Below are 17,188 nucleotides of genomic sequence, written 5' to 3' on the forward strand. Positions count from 1 at the left end.
CAGTGTTTTCCTAGGCCTGTGCAGTCCAGCAGGCCATATGTAGCCACCAAGCATATGAAATGTGGCCAAATTTAGATATTCTGTAAAGTGTAAAATACATAGCACTGGATTTCAAAGCCTTAATACATGCAAAGTATAAAGTATCTCATTAATAATTTTTATATTGACTACATGTTAAAATGATAGTATTTGGATACATTGGGTTAAATGAATATTTATTAAAAGTAACTGCAGCCTTGTTTCTTTTCCAAAAATTCAGAATTTTATAGATACTTCACATGGTATTTCTATTGGAAAGCACTGTCTTAAACAATGCCTTTTATGAGAATTTCCAACAACAGTGGACCATTCAGACACACTTTATTTCCCTGTATACCTTTTGGCAAAAGAACTATAGATTCCAAGGGAGAAAGAAGTAACAGAGGAAAAGTTCTCCCAAACTCATAACGTATAATCATGAAAAATTAGCCACATGTACTTTTAAGAATTGACTCTCTTAGCTCTTTGAGGGTAGGGAAATGTATTCTTCATGCCTGTCCCTACAGCAGCAGGTGATGCGCTTGGCCCAGATTTTGGCTGGATGAGGGGCTGGATGGTGGGGGGGGATGATGGATGGATTGGTAAATGGCAGGTGAGTGGGAGAGTGAGGAGAAATGGGTGGTTAGATATATACAGCAAGCGGCTGGAGAAGTCTGCATGTCTTTTTTCATCACTTCTTACAGATCATCCTAACGGTCATCACCATCTTTATTCACGACATCATTTAGGTGCTGTGGGACTGCATGCTTCCAGCTGTCTCAATAGTGAGATTATTTTTTTCCAAGACAGCATGAGGACTCTGATCTCTGAATATACCTTCTCCCTCCACGGCAGCAGGTCTGCTGCTGTGGATATGCAGATCTGTTTAGGTTTGAGGGGCTTTGCATGCATGCCGTGTTGCTAAGTTGCTTCAGTCGTGTCTTTGCGACCTTATGGACCGTAGCCCGCAGGCTCCTTTGTCCATGGGATTCTCCAGGCAAGAATACTGGAGTGGGTTGCTATGCCCTTCTCCAGGGGATTTTCCCGACCCAGGCGTTGAACCAGCATCTCCTGAATTGGCAGACAGGTTCTTTACCACTAGCTGCTGCCTGCAGTTCTGTTTAGGTTTGAGGGGCTTAGGGCACCAATATGATTGCAAACAAGGGCTCAGTTCAGTTCAGTTCAGTTGCTCAGTCGTGTCTGACTCTTTGCAACCCCATGAATCACAGCACGCCAGGCCTTCCTGTCCATCACCAACTCCCAGAGTTTACCTAAACTTATGTCCATCGAGTCAGTAATGCCATCCAGCCATCTCATCCTCTGTCGTCCCCTTCTCCTCCTGCCCCCAATCCTTCCCAGCATCAGGGTCTTTTCCGGCTAGGGGAGTTGAAATTATATTTTCTTAGAAACACAGCTTTTACTCAAATTATATGTTTGCATCTCCATATTCTCAAAATAGTCAGGTCTAAGCTGCGGCTTTGCAGATGGGAAGACTAAAGCTACCCTAACCCCCTATGTGTTAGCGCCGAAACTGGGCATGAGGGATCCCTATTCCTAATTTGATGATTGGTTTTGTTACCAGGAAACATTCTTTTCCTGTCTCTATCTTGATTACTCACAATAAACATATGCCTTCTAATCAATACAGCAATCTCATTTTCTGTACCAACCTAGCCTATTCAGAGATGTTAGATCTGTGTTCTTTCATCTAAGCCTCTGACCAACGTCGTCTGTGATACTCTGTTACTTTCGTGAACAGGAAGTCCATCTTTGGAGTTGCTGCTTTAATTGTTTACTTCTGGGTCCAGTTGAAAACACAATGAATTGGTTCCGAATTGCTGTCTGACTTGCCTGGCAGTTCAGTGTCTTCTTTCTTTTTTTGGTTACTGATTCTGAGCAAGGATTAAAAGGATATTTTTCATGCAAATTATTTGTAACTGTGATTCCTGGCATAGACCACAGCATCCATTAGTCATTTTATAAACCCATAATACTTGTTGTAATAAAGCCACCAGAGTCAGCTCTTGGTGGATTTTGCCACCTGCTTACTATCTGTATGGAACACATGACTTTACAATGCTTATGCAACTTCCTGCTTAATTACTTTCTTACGTAATACCTCATTTCCCAATGGAAAGGATAGTTTGAGGAACAGCACTGGCTGGCAATCACATGGTGAAGTAAGAAAGAATAAAATTACTCATTGTTATCAATATGTGCTCACTGAAGAATTAAAGCAAAACAGAATTATTCAGTTCCTTTCAGGACAGGCAGTCATCATTCTATATGTTCTCCCCTGAACATCATACTTCGAGCCATTTTAAGTACAAATGGCCTTTTTGTGTACAACCTCCTCCTTTCACCACAGAAACCTCCTCCTCATCTTCTCAATAGCCAGCATACATACTAGTGACAAGGTACAGAGACAGATGTAATCCACCACGAAGTTGTCATTGAGGCTGTAGTGATGCGAGGTGTGGCTGTGAAATGTGCAGACTTAAATCAGTCAGGCTTCCCAGTTTTTCGAGGAGGTTTGTGGAGACAGGAATGTTTGGCCTTCTCCTTCTTCCTACTTTGCTAAATTCATTCAATTTACGTGTCTTGTGTTTCCAACACAGAAATTTTGTCTGTAAAGCTGATACAAGTCTTTGCCTTATACTATATCTCATATGTGAATTTGTCTTAGTTTACTGAGGAAAACATGTTTGATGACATTTACTTGATGCCTAATACTGAGTATTGCCAAAAGTATTGCAGACCTTTTGAGGGGCATATTATGTGTGTTCCCACACTTGAGTGCACACACACATGCAATGAGGTACTGGAGGGGTCCCAACTTATTCTAGTGATGTGTTTTATTACAGATTTTTTTTACTTTCTTTATATTTCTGTAATTAAAGTTGTAAACACCTAACATTAATAGTGCTTAGGGAAAACAGCTCCAACTCTGAAATTCCACGTATCAACATTCTGTTTCATCAGTGTCAACTCAATTATTTTGAATCTGGATAATCTTCTACCCATAGTAGAGTGTGCATTTCAATTATTATTCCCTTTGTGCCTCCTAATACCATGGACAATGCAGATATGGTCCTTGATGGGAACTAATAAAATAGACTTAATATCCGATGGTGAGAAAAATTCTTTATAAACCACCCTGATCTCATTGTTTCATTTATGTAAATAGTCTGTCAAAAATGAAATCTTGAGCACATTTCAACAGTAGCTAATTGATCATTAGATAATGAACAATAAAGAGGTCTCCCTGTTAACTGGATTTAGACAGTTACTGCCTATCTGCAATGTAAAAGATAACCATTGCATGCCTTATATTCTGGCTGTTTAAAGTATCATATTTCCTCTATTACATCCCCATGGCAAGAGTTTCTCAATGTCAGCACTATTGATATTGGCAGCTGGATAAGTCTTTGTTGTGAGGGGCTGCTGTGAATATGATAGGATTTTTAGCAGCGTGCCTGGCCTCTGCCCACAATGTGCCAGGGGCAACCCCTGAGTTGTGATAACTAAAAATATCTCCAGACATTGTCAAATGTCTGCTGGGAGAGGGGCACAAAATCGGCCCTACTTAATAACTATGGAGAATTTAAGAAACTCCATTCAGATATGTTTGTCTCTTCAAGTGTTCTCAGAAATTTATCTTAGTACAATAAAACAAATAAGGAGATATATTAGCCCCTCACACAAAATAGTGAGGTAGAATAGTAATAGGGAGCTTTTTAAATAAAATTTGGTGGTGGAGGGTGACCACTAAGACACAGAGTAATTCCCGAACTCTTCTGGGGCTCTGCTGCTGTCAGCACTGCCATGCCAGCACCGCCAGCTTCTCCGGTCATGTTGGCCCAAGACATAAGGTGTGTGCTTCCACTCACTGGAGATGTTAGGCTGTCACAGCAGCTTACTCCTCCCCTCCATCATCAGAGAGTCTCGGGGCAATTCATTTCTCCCGAGTAAACACTTAGTGCATGCCCAGTAGGCCAAGTAAGAGGGATTCAAAGATGAATATGTTATAGTCTTCACCTTCCAAGAGCCTTTGGTTCTAGCGTAAACAACGTGTAAGCACTCTGATCGGCTATGAAACACCAGGAACAGTTAATATTACGGCACACTGTGATGAACTGTAATGTTTTTTCTCTGCTTGAAGGACATCACCATATGATGAGGAGTTAATGTTTTCCCCAAAATAGATGATCAGCTCACAATAAGAAATGTGAATGCTTGGATGTTTTTTAGGTCTCTGAGTCTGAAGGACTTTGCGAAGGATTTAAATAGATTCCCTCCCTCCTTCTTCAGACTCAATTAGCCCTTGATTTTAGAATTCCTTGTGGTCTGCTTTACACTGAGAGACATCCATGCAAAAAAATCCAAAAAGCAAAAAATCAAAACAAAAAAATCTTGAAAAAGAGGCATTGAATTAAAACCAGAAGGATTGTTTAAAAGCCCCTAAAGTTGGCATTCTTTTATGCAACGGTGATTTATTTAAAACTAACAGGCAAGTCTCCCACTTGCATTGGTAGCCACCCTGGAGTACATTCATCTTGGTTCAGAGCAACCTGGCCTCTCCTGACACAACTGTGCCTTCAAGAAGTGTGAGTTACCACTCATACATACGGAATGTCCAGAATCCTGATGAAACATTAATTAGGATGTTAAAAACCAGTAAAAACTGAGGCTCTTCCTTTGCACTGAAAGTGAAGACACAGGTTAGAGACCTGGGACTTCATGGTGCAGAGAAACAGATTACTCACGTCAAATGACAAAAGGAACAGCGTTAAATGATTTATGACATGGATGTTTTATTTCTCATTAAAATTGTGTGTTGTAATGGAACCATTTCAAATCTGTTTGAAGCATTGTTGAATTTTTAAATTCAGCTACCTGTCCACGCATGGTGTGAGGTCCTCAGGAAGCCGGGCAGAGAACTGTGTGAGTTTCTGTGGTGTGGTTTATAGCCAGCTCCGACTGGTCATCATATACATCTGCTTCTTGTTTGGGGGTCTGGTTGATGGACTTGGTCCTGGCTGGCTACCCTTGATGTGATGGTGTTGAGTTGCTATGTGCTATGTCTGAAATCACATGGAATCACACTCACAGAGATTTTAGGTAGAACTGTCACATTCACAGCCCAGAGGAACAGATATAGATGCTCTAAGTTAGTGATTTTTAAACTCTTTGAACAGTAGGTCTTACTAAGAGCACATATATATAAGTATATATATATTTATGGGCTTCCCCAGTGGCTCAGCAGTAAAGAATCCGCCTGCAATGCAGGAGCCACAGGAGACATAGGTTCAGTCCCTGGATTGGGAAGATCCCCTGAAAGAGGGCAAGGCAGTCCACTCCACCATTCTTGCCTGGAGAATCCCATGGATTCTAGGAGCCTAGTGAGCTGTAGTCCTTAGGGTCGCAAAGAATCAGACATGACTGAAGCAACTTAGCACACATGCATATATATGGTTATGTATTAAATATATATTTATACTCACATATATACATATATGAATATATATTACACACTATATAAATGTTCGGTATGAATGAAATGCATGAAATGATACTTATTACTTGAATGTCACTCAAATATTTCATGTCTATTTCAATTTTTAAAATGCTGTTGACATTTGCTAAATTAATTTTGTAGCCTGTGGATTGAAAAACACTATTCTAGGTGGTCTGCACATATCCAGCAGCAGATAACTACCACATTACTGTAAATGGGCAGACTCATGAAATAGTGCCATACCTACCAGTTGCTGCAGAGTGATATTATCAATTCCATGGTTCATTAGGTACATCTGCTGCAGATGTGGCCTTTCTCTTAACTGCATTTGCTAAGGTCACTGTCAGTATTTCTTTATCATATTAAAGGCACTCAGGAAATCAGTTATTGCTAAATGGATAAATACAAGTGTCACTCCTTGACATCAAATTTACTTGAAATGTCAATAGCAATTTTCCTTACAGAAATATGAACATAAAGGAATCAGTACATATTTGAAAAACTGTATCACTAGATGTTGTCTTTACAACTTGCTTATATATTGAGGGCTTCCCTGATAACTCAGTTGGTGAAGAATCCTGCCTGCAATGCAGGAGACCCCAGTTCAATTCCTGGGTCAGGAAGATCCCTGGAGAAGGGGTAGTCTACCCACGCTAGTATTCTTGGGCTTCCCTTGTGGCTCAGCTGGTAAAGAATCTTGCAATGTGGGAGACCTGGGTTCGATCCCTGGGTTGAGAATATCCCCTGGAGAAGGGAAAGGCTACCCTACCCACTCCAGTATTCTGGCCTGGAGAATTCTGTGGACTGTATAGCCCATGGGGTTGCAAAGAGTTGGACACGACTGAGTGACTTTCACTTTCACTATATTGTAGTGCACTTTAAAAAAATATTTATGTTAAGAATTCACATATTGTTTAGAATGATAGTAATTATTTCCCATGCTACCTTACTTTCTTAGATAGTGTCTTAAAATCTGGGGGGGGGGGGGGTCAAGGCCAAGTTGACCTTCTAATGAGATCTATGGCCCATCTCCCTAGAATGAACAAAATCTTGATTCCACAGACCCTAATTTGAGAACCTTAACCTGAGCAGAGGTCACTGTTCATACCCTCTATCCAGAGATCAGTCAGTGACTCTTAAAATCACCTTGACTGGGAGGAAGCATTGCACTGTTGGTATCTAAACCAGCAGCTCTTTATGTGATTGTCCCACTGCCCCTTTCACATGTACTCATTCAGCAGTATCTGCTGGATTGGGACCAGAGCCAGTCTAGGAAGCAGCCCTGTGGATCCTGTGTTAACATATCCCTCAGACAGGGCTGTAGGACCAATGCTGTGGAGTAGTAACAGTTGCAGTCAGCCCTCTAGAGGTGTTTGAATCTCTTTCCAAAGTCCCCATGTCATGGACAAGACATAATCATAATATATATATATTTTTTTAATGTGTTAATTAAAGTATTTCCTAGATCATACCAAATATTGTGCTTTTTGTTAAACACCATGTAGAACATCAACAAGAAACAGAAAGCCCATGGAGATCTTAAGCTAAGCTCTCTATATAAAGCACATGAGTAGGGAACCACTGCCACCTTTTGGTAACATAGTTTAATTGCAGGTTCAAGTTTGAGGAGGATAATAAACCTATTTTGAACATGCTGTGTGTTTATTTGCTCAGTTGGATCCGACTCTTTGCGACCCCATGGACTGTAGCCTGCCACGCTCCTGTGTCCACAGGGATTCTCTAGGCAAGAATACTGTAGTGGGTTGCCATGCCCCACTCTAGGAGATCTTCGCAACACAGGATCGTACCCCGGTCTCCCGCATTGCAGACGGATTCTTTAACATCTGAGCCACTATTAAAGTTACTAAATTGTAGAAAATGTATCTTCCTTGACATGCTAGAAAAGAAAGAGAGCGTGTGTTGATAGAGCTTGCTTTAGCTCTGCCCTTTGTGTTTCACACTGGCTGTACGAGCCCTGATATCACATACCGTCCATACCTGTTGGCAGGATTGGAGGAGCCATCCCCACCGTGTTCTCCTACTTTGCGGAAGTGCTGGCCCGAGAGAAGCGGGGTGAGCATCTGAGCTGGCTCTGCATGTTCTGGATGATCGGCGGCATCTACGCCTCGGCCATGGCCTGGGCCATCATCCCGCACTACGGTAAGAGGCTGGCCTTGCCCCAGCCGGGTGGTCCCCGTGTTTTATTTCAGCTTCATTTCCATCGTTCTCCTCTCTTGTTAATGCTGATTTGAGAGCAGTGCCATCATCATGTTTCTCCCTTTTGTAATGTCTAGGATTTGCATTCCCAACCCCTCATCGAGATCTGTGTGAGGTAAGACTGTGCCGGCGATCTTTGGGGAAGACTTTTCATTTTGCTGTTTTCAATGTCACCACTTTAATTTGTTCCCTTTGTGCTGTCAACATGGGGTCCCGTGTAAGTGGAGGTGAAAGGATGCACAGATCAGAGCCTATAAGGCAGCTTGACTTACAGTTGTTCTTGGGCTCCTCATGCATGTGAGACACTGTGAGTACCTTGACTCGTCTCCTCTCAGCTTAGTCCATGGCAGCCTCGCCTCTTCCAGAAGCTCAGAACTGGGATGGGAGCAGGAAGAGCCATGTTGTCTTGAGGACCATCAATTTGCAGAGCTTCAGAGGTGACCCTACACCCCTGCTCCACAGGTCCCCTCCTCAGTCCCCCTGAGCACTTACCATTCTGCCACCTCAGAACCCCTGAAGGTTTCATGTTTCTGAGCAGTGCTCACCCTCTCAGAAGCCACAGCTCCCAGGTGCTTCACCCATAAACAGTGAAATGGCCAAGCATTTGCAACTAGCCTCTGCTTTCCATTTCCCAAGGAAGGAGGCAAGTGGGCTTGAGTCCAGGTATTTACAATCAACCTCCGGCTTGCCCTTTGAAAGAGAAAGAATAAGAGATACAGGGTAAATAGTCAGGCTTTGTCTCCTGAGGACACTTTAAGATAACAGCTCTGGCAGCCCTCCAAGGGCAGGAATGTGTGAAAGGCAGGAATCTGGGGTGAGTGAGGAAGTGAGGAAACAAAATAAAAAACAAAAGCAGTCATGTCCAGGCCCAGTAAATACGCAACGACGACAGAAGGCAGCCTGAGCTCTGAGCTGAGGGAGGCCAGCAGGAGGCGTTCTGAGGTGTGAGAAAGGGAGAGGTTGACAGAATCTAGGAATTGAATTCGATATAGAAGGAAAGGGAAAGGTACCTGTTCCGGCTACATTTATGTGTGTATGAGTGCATGTATATGAAAACAGGAAGAGGTTGACAGAATCTAGGAATTGAATTCGATATAGAAGGAAAGGGAAAGGTACCTGTTCCGGCTACATTTATGTGTGTATGAGTGCGTGTATATGAAAACAGGCTGAAGTTGACCAAGCATGAATACTGTACATATTTAAACCACTATGACTTCAAAAACTTACTCTTTGTTCTATCTGAAATCTAATCAATCTAAAAAAATTAGATTTCAAAAATTTTCTGTTTGCTCATTTTCTAGTTTTCTGCCTTTTTTAAAAAAAGAACAGAGCAACTTTCCATTATAAAGCATGGTTCTGTTAGAAAACAAGTTTAAGTGAATTTAACTCATTGCTAATATCAAAGACAAGATGGACTTCAAGGTTCAGATGCATTGTTGATTTGGTTTCCATACTGAGCTTTAAAATTCATGTTGTCACACCCATCCTTTTAATAAACCTGAAAACTTATATGCAAACCAAAGTTGTATTTAACAACACAAGAACCAAAAAAAAAAAAAAAAAAGAACACCCACAAGACTTAAGAAATTGGTTACTGGTCCTGAAGAGAACTTTTCTTTGTCAAACATTTTAGTGTGATAGGTTTCTCATTTTTACTCTTTAGTCACTTTTGGGCCAGTAATGTCCTCATTCAGGCCATTACCTGTATCCACCATGAGCCTTGTCTGCTCATATCTATCATGAGGCTTGCCTTCTGCCACCGTCTGAGGAATTAAGGAGATTCTCCTCCTTCCTCTGGGTCCTAAGGACCTCAGCCATGCTCAGAACTTTCCCTTGTATGGCAGCATCTAACACCCACCCCACTCAGCTTGCTATTCCAAATGGAAAAGTCACTTAGCTACCACATAAGGAATCGTTTCTTAGGAACTATGTATCGGGAGACAAAAAGGAGATGAAGGACTTGGGCAGAGTCCAGCTGTACCCAGCACTGCCCCCAGAGCCACCATTAAGTCATATTCAGCCTTTGTGCAAATTAAAATAAGCTGGCGGGTCTGGGTGGTCCCAGCTGCAGCCTCACCGGTTTGCCAGGTACTTGTGCAGGGCGCAGCCTGGCACCTGGACCCCTTCTGAGGAAGCGTGTTCTGTGTCTCAGCCTCTGGTGATGGCACAGCCCCTAAACTGCTGGCTTCATGCCGCCCGCTTCCTGGCCCTCCCTTCCCATCACGTCTCACACCTCAGAACGCCTCCTGCTGGCCTCCCTCAGCTCAGAGCTCAGGCTGCCTTCTGTCGTCGTTGCGTATTTACTGGGCCTGGACATGACTGCTTTTGTTTTTTATTTTGTTTCCTCACTTCCTCACTCACCCCAGATTCCTGCCTTTCACACATTCCTGCCCTTGACCTTGAATAGCCCTTGGAGGGCTCCAGGTTTTGCCTCCGTTCTTGCCAACTGTCAGTGGCTGACCCACAAAAAATGAGCGTGATCCCCACCTTTTCCTTCCACAAGTACACATAAAATGTTCTTATTTAGAGCAAAAAAAGTCCCCCTAAATCATATATAGCTAGAAAGAGGGAGACTGTGAACCATAAGCAATGCTTGAAAAGTTACAAAGACAATCACATTACAGCAGAATCAAATGGATCTGAGGCCAACATTAATTTCTGTATTGAAGCAACCAATAATGACCTGGTTAAGAAATTAGTAACAAAAAATTAAAACCTTATGCCCATGCTTTACTGAAGGTTTTCCATGGCCAGAGGTGTGGCCAAAAAAAGAAGAAAAAGAAAAACCCAGGCAATTACTGTTGTTAATCCTGTCTCTGTGTTAGAATCAACAGGGGAGTTTTTAAAATACCCTTGCTGAGTTCATTTTATACTCTTACAACTTAAAGAGTTTTAATTTTTTTCAAAATAAAAGTTCAGTTCAGTTCAGTTGCTCAGTTGTGTCCGACTCTTTGCAACCCCATGAACCACAGCACACCAGGCCTCCCTGTCCATCACCAACTCCCGGAGTCCACCCAAACTCATGTCCATTGAGTCGGTGATGCCATCCAACTATCTCATCCTCTGTTGTCCCCTTCTCCTCCTGCCCTCAATCTTTCCCAGCATCAGAGTCTTTTCAAATGAGTCAGCTCTTCACATGAGGTGGTCAAAGTATTGGAGTTTCAGCTTCAACATCAGTCCTTCCAATGAACACCCAGGACTGATCTCCTTTAGGATGGACTGGTTGGATCTCCTTGCAGTCCAAAGGACTCTCAAGAGTCTTCTCCAACACCACAGTTCAAAAGCATCAATTCTTCGGTGCTCAGCTTTCTTCACAGTCCAACTCTCACATCCATACATGACTACTGGAAAAACCATAGCCTTGACTAGACGGACCTTTGTTGACAAAGTAACGTCTCTGCTTTTCAATATGCTGTCTAGGTTGGTCATAACTTTCCTTTCAAGAAGTAAGCGTCTTTTAATTTCATGGTTTCAGTCACCATCTGCAGTGATTTTGGAGCCCATAAAAATAAAATCAGCCACTGTTTCCACTGTTTCCCCCATCTAATTGCCATGAAGTGATGAGACCAGATGCCATGACCTTAGTTTCTGAATGTTGAGCTTTAAGCCAACTTTTTCACTCTCTTTCACTTTCATCAAGAGGCTCTTTAGTTCTTCTTCACTTTCTGCCATAAGGGTGGTATCATCTGCAAAATAAAAGAGTTACCTTTTAAAAGTCCCATTCTGAAGCTTCTGGGGGTGATGATGTTCTGTATCTTGATGGGGATGGGTTTCAAGAGCACGTGTGTGCTCCGTCAGTCAGTTGTGTCCTATTCTTTGCAACCCCAAATACTACAGCCCTCCAGGCTCCTCTGGCCATGGGATTGTCCAGGCAACAATACTGGAGTGAGTTGCCATTTCCTACTCCAGGGGATCTTCCTGACCCAGGGATCAAACCCATATCTCCCACATTGGCAGGTGAATTCTTTACCATCTGAGCCATCTGGGAAGCCGAGGTTTCAGGATTTATTCATAAAAATTCATTGAGCTGGGTGCTCAAGATTTGGGCACTTCATTATATGGTGGTTCTACTTCTTCATAAGCACTTTTTAATGGAAGTTTACCTCTTCCCCCACCCACTGAAAATACCCATGCTTGGATCCTACCCCAAATCAATTGAGTCAGATTCTCTGGGACCGGAACTCAGCATATATCCTTTTTAACATGCCCAGGTGGTTCTCACGTGCAGTCGGGTTTGAGATTTGTCAGCTCTGTGCCTCTCTCGGTGGGTGATGCCAGAAGCCTCCGGGACTTCCTCGTATGTATACAGGGCAGCTGTGAGCTGGAACAAAGAGTGAGCCTGATCTGTGTGCTTGACTTACTCAGTTGGTGTTGGAGTTTTAATATTGTTGGTTTCATCCAGGTTAAAGGACTTTTTCATACATCCGGTTCAGAATCACTTTAAAGGTAACATGTGTCTTTCCAGTGACACACCTTTTTACTTTACTTAAAAATGAGTAAGGGTTAAAAGTCCATCCACTTTCCCTATAGCCTCTGAAAAAATAAGAAGCTTTCTGTTTTCCATCTGAAATTCTGCAGGGTATAAATGGCACCGTGGCCCACAGAAATAACAGGAGCATACGGGTCCTTGCCCCTGCATCCTCTTTCATTTGGGGGACCTCTGACCACTGCCACCTGTACAGTGGATTGAATTTTCCCCTGGCAGGGAAGGAAGTCAGGGCAGAATAAAGCGACCCAGAGCCAGGTAATGGCCCTTCCCACGCTGGTAATAAGATTTGCTCTGAAGGAAAGAAATTAGTAATTGACATCCACATGGCAAGATTGTCAAGAGATAAATGATACATATAGTCATGGGGTAAGCAGTCGGGCTTGTGTTTCTGGACGTCACCTTTCTGCATTTGTGGCAGAGCAGTCAGTGCACAAGACCTGAGCCTGATGCCATGAGACCTGAATTCTGACTCTTGACAAGCTTCTGATGCAAAGTCGACTTTGAGCTGGTCACTAAGGATGTTGAAACTTGGAGGGCCTCTTAGGAAGTTAGACACAACCTCCAGAAAGGGTGTTTGGAGGGCTACCAGGGTGGGCAAGCTGAGATATAGGCTGTGCCAGGAGTTGCAAAGGTGCAAAGGTTGTCATGCAGCCTTTCTCCCCTCCCCCACACCCCCTCTGAATTAGGACACACCAGCATTGAATGCAAGCCCTGATGCCTTAAGGAGAAAATGGGACAGGGAGCTGAGTCCTGGGTCCTTTCCCTCCTTGGCTGAGAGCTTTCATTGCATCCCAGGCTTTGGAGCCCTCGCGGGGTTGCCGCGCTGTCCGCTCCATTAAACTCTGTCGTCCTTTTCTTTTAGATTCGCGTGCATGTCAGATGAGGTGCTGTCCCCTGCCCGGGTGCGTGACAGTGCACAGTAGGGGATTCAGTTAGCTAAGTGAGAAGGCTATCAGTTTAGCACGAAATTCTTCAGCTCTTAAAGTGTACAGCACCCAGGCTGTGCTCAGTACCGGAGCATCTCTACCGCCTCCAAAGCCGGCCCTTCGCTGCAGACCTCAGGGACCCAGCTGGGGACACCCACAAAGCCCAAACCCCACGCACCCCTCCCCTTCCAGCTATAGTGTGGAGTCTGGGCTTAAAAACACACGTAGTCCTGAGGTTGTCTGAATTATCAAGATGTTTTTTACTCCCTTTAGTTACAAGAAGCGTGAAGCTAATGCATTTCTTCTCCTGAATAGTGAAACTAGGATGAAGGTAGGAGGGGATAGTCCAATAGCTGTCTGATTGATGAAGGAAATAGGGAAGGCCGTGTGCATTTTGTGCACAAGAAGAAAAGCACTGTAGCCAACAGCAAGAGACAACAATGACAGCTGAGTTTTGAGTCTTAGCCCCACTGCATCTGGGTGTGTGAGCTTTGCCAAGCTTTTCAGTCCCCCCAGTCCCATTTCCTAAGTCAGCATTTGGGGATTCAATGAATTTGTCATGTTAGAACACCTAGTTCATAACTAGTGTTCAAAAATGGTAGCTGTTATTGCTATCAGGTTCATATCCTATGTGGGAAACCTGGACTTTGTCAGCACAGCCCAGTGTGAGCTCAGATTTACAGGAAAGAGGGAAAATGAGCTAAAATGTGTAAACCTTACCTAGAGAGTGTGATCAGAGGAAGCAGAGAGAAGAAAAAATGAGAAAAAATGTAAATATAACGAGAGAAACTCAAGGAATAAACAATACCATAAAATCTTGATAACCCGCAGCCCAGTGAATCAGAATCTTCCATCCATGTATTTGTTGGATGAATTAATACTCAAAGGGCACACCCCATATAAAGATCCATTTTACAGGCATGGTGCCACTCCCCAGGTACATGGCACAAGAACTGATGGCCCTTACCTGCTGACATACATCACTAGCTGACCCGTGCATTACATGGACATCCCTGGAGCCAAGCTCTGTCTCAGTAGCAAGGTATCCTGTAGTCTGGACACAGGCAGGCAGCATGGGCTGACATAAGACAGGCCCTGGTTCCAAGCCATGTCTGCCACTCTTCCAGCTTTGTCACCTTTAGGACAGTTACTTAGGCTCTCTGACTCTCAGTGGCCTCATCTATAAAATGGGCAAAATACTCTTACAGGGTTGCTGTACTAAAGGACTGTATACAAAAAGTGGTTGCTTAGCACAGTGCCTGACACAAGTGTTTGTTAAGTGAGCTTTTTCTTTCCGTAAGTGGGGCTGAAGTTGAGCTAAGGAAGGAAGAAGGAATTGGAATATTAAAAAGAGTTGTTTTTTTCGCAAGATGCAATCCTTAGGGGTACCACCTGTGGTTAGAAAATCATAGTTACCAACATGTGTCATAGACAAGGTGTCCCAGGCCCTCACTCAGATAAGGTGCTTAGCACAGACTAACGTGTGTCAGAAGGAGAATCTGAGCCCATATGAAGGTGGGTACAGTTAAGGCTGGGCTTCCCTGGTGGCTCAGTGGTAAAGAACCTGCCTGCCAATGCAGGAGACTCGGGTTCGATCCTTGGGTAGGGAAGATCTCTTGGAGAAAGAAATGGCAACCCACTCCAGTATTCTTGCCTGGAAAATCCCATGGACAGAGGAGCCTGGAAGGCTACAGTCCATGGAGTTGCAGAGTCGGACACGACATAGCGACTAAACAAACAACAGTTAAGGCTAGTGTGACCCTTTTTTGCCAGTTTCAGAAAATGTAGGTGCAAGGCTGTAGCAAGCCTCAGACAGGTGAGCCCTCTGTAGCATTTCAGTGGGCCAGACTTCCCCCACCCTCAGATCACAGTTGACTAGACCCCTGGGTTTCTCCCCAAAGCTGGGATATGAACCCCAGCCTGACAGGCAGAATGTCTTCCACAAATCCTGGAGAACTTGGTCTCCAGTAGAGATCATAGCACCTATATCTACAATAAATAAAGACAGAAAAGTTGATATATTTACTATAGATAGAGGTTTATCCTGCAAGAGCTATTGATATTAGGGTTGCCTTGAAATGAAATAACAAGTACATTTTATAGTATAAAAATTAGTTTAAAAAATTAATGGCAATATCAAATGCTAGTGAATATGCAGAGAAATTGCATGTCTCATCTGTTGCTGGTGGGAGCACAAAATAGTGCCACCACGCTGTAAAGTAATTTGGAGTTTTCTTAAAAAAAAAAAAAAAGACACACCTAACATACAACCGACAGTTGTACTCCTGCACATTTATCCCAGAGAAAGGGAAATGTATGTCCTCACAAAAACTTGTGCGTGCTTATTTAGGACAGTTTTATTTGTAATAGCCCCAAACTGGAAACAACCAAAATGTCTGCAATACCATAGAATTCTACTCAGCAATAAAAGTAAATGAACAATTAATACAACAGCTAGCAGAGACCTCAAGGGCATTTTGGAGTGAAAAAAAAACAATCTCAAAAGATACCCTTATATAACATTCTGGAAATGACAAAGAGATGGAGAACAGTTTAATGATTGGTTGGTGGGACAAGGGGTGACAAAGAGAAGGGAAGAGGGTATGACTGTTAATGGAGTAGGCTCCAGAGATCTTTTTATTGATGGATTACTGTTTTGAATGCAAGTGGGTATGTAAATCCAAACATGTGATAAAATGACAAAGAACTATACACACATTCACTGTGAGTTTCCTGCTTTTGGTGTTGTACAACAGCTGTTGAAGATCTAATCATTTCCGAGTGCTGGTTGAGACTGAATGAAGGGTACATGGGATCTCTCTGGACTATCTATGCAACTTTCTGTGATTCTAATTCAAAATAAAAAGTAGAAAACAAAATTAATTGAAGGGCATTTCCACATTTATCACCTTCTTTATTCTAATAATCTTGGGAACAAGAGCCACAGTAAGTGTCATTCTCAGTTTTGGAATGGAGAGCCCGCTGCATAGAAAGTTTGTCATTTCCCAAAGTGACACAGAAAATGGAGGATTAGGAATTAGAACCAGCCTCCTGATTCTCATTTCTTCAAAATGTTCTCCAGACATGACAAAACTAAGATGTGTCCTCAAAGAGCAACACAGAGGGTAGTTTGGAATCATTTGTATGATCCCCACAGTGTGTGTTTATGGCCCATTTGGCAGCCATCCATCGCCTCGTGTATCTGAGTGAGGCTGTCTCAGCCTCTTGCCAAGTGCTCTAAGCACTGAGCCTCCATCATTTGCATAAGAAAAACAAATCACACCCAGAATTCTGTTGTTATAAAAATTACCTTCCTGAAGATATCACAAGAAACAGCCTTAAGAGGCTTTTACATCACACACTTTTTATCCCAGTTCATAAATCCTCATTTGACTTTTGTGTTTCCTTCCAAGGTTATCTTGTGTCTTCTCTCTCCCCTTTCCCACACAGCAAGCAGCTTCACTGGCTTCTGTCTCCTCCCCCAGGAACCTAAGTGTGTTGCCCACCCCACTCTCCTTTCTTATGGAGAAAAATTCAGCTCTGCCAAGCTTATAGCTCCAAACGTGGATACTCCGCATATACTACTCTGCTTGGGTCGCCATAACAAAATACTGTTGACTGGGTGGCTTACACTACAAAACTGTATTTTCTCACAGTTCTGAAAGCTGGGAAACCCAAGAACAAGTGGCCAGTCAGTTTAGTTTCTGGTTGAAGTTTCTCTTTCTGGCTGTCTCCTTGCTGTGTCCTCATGTGGAAGAGAGAGAGAGATCTCTGTCTTCCTCTTCTTCCATCCAATTAGGGCCCTGCTCTTACAGCCTCACTTAACCTTAAGTACTTCATAAAGATCCCATCCAGATACAGTCACATTGGGAGCTAGGGTTGTAGCTATGAATTTTGGGGAGGTACAGTTCAGTCCACAGCAGCACTCCTTGTGGTCTTAGCAAAGAAAGGGCCTTCCAGCCATCAAAAGCACCCCTGCTTTGAAGCCATTTGGGGACGATTCATTTTTTTCTATTGTTT

General features: G+C 43.1%; 1 protein-coding gene across 3 annotated transcripts in view; it reads left to right on the forward strand.

The window, feature by feature from the left end:
- SV2C (synaptic vesicle glycoprotein 2C) overlaps window positions 1–17,188 on the forward strand; it is a 275,854-nt gene that overhangs the window by 176,582 nt on the left and 82,084 nt on the right. For all 3 annotated transcript variants that reach the window (XM_081513944.1, XM_081513942.1, XM_081513943.1), the window contains one exon: window positions 7,545–7,696. In XM_081513944.1, coding sequence (XP_081370070.1) covers window positions 7,545–7,696 — 152 coding nt within the window. The remainder of the gene's footprint in view (window positions 1–7,544; window positions 7,697–17,188) is intronic.

Source organism: Giraffa tippelskirchi, chromosome 7 (genome assembly GCF_054371585.1).
Source record: "Giraffa tippelskirchi isolate mGirTip1 chromosome 7, T2T-mGirTip1v1.2.pri, whole genome shotgun sequence".
Taxonomy (NCBI): Eukaryota; Metazoa; Chordata; class Mammalia; order Artiodactyla; family Giraffidae; genus Giraffa; species Giraffa tippelskirchi.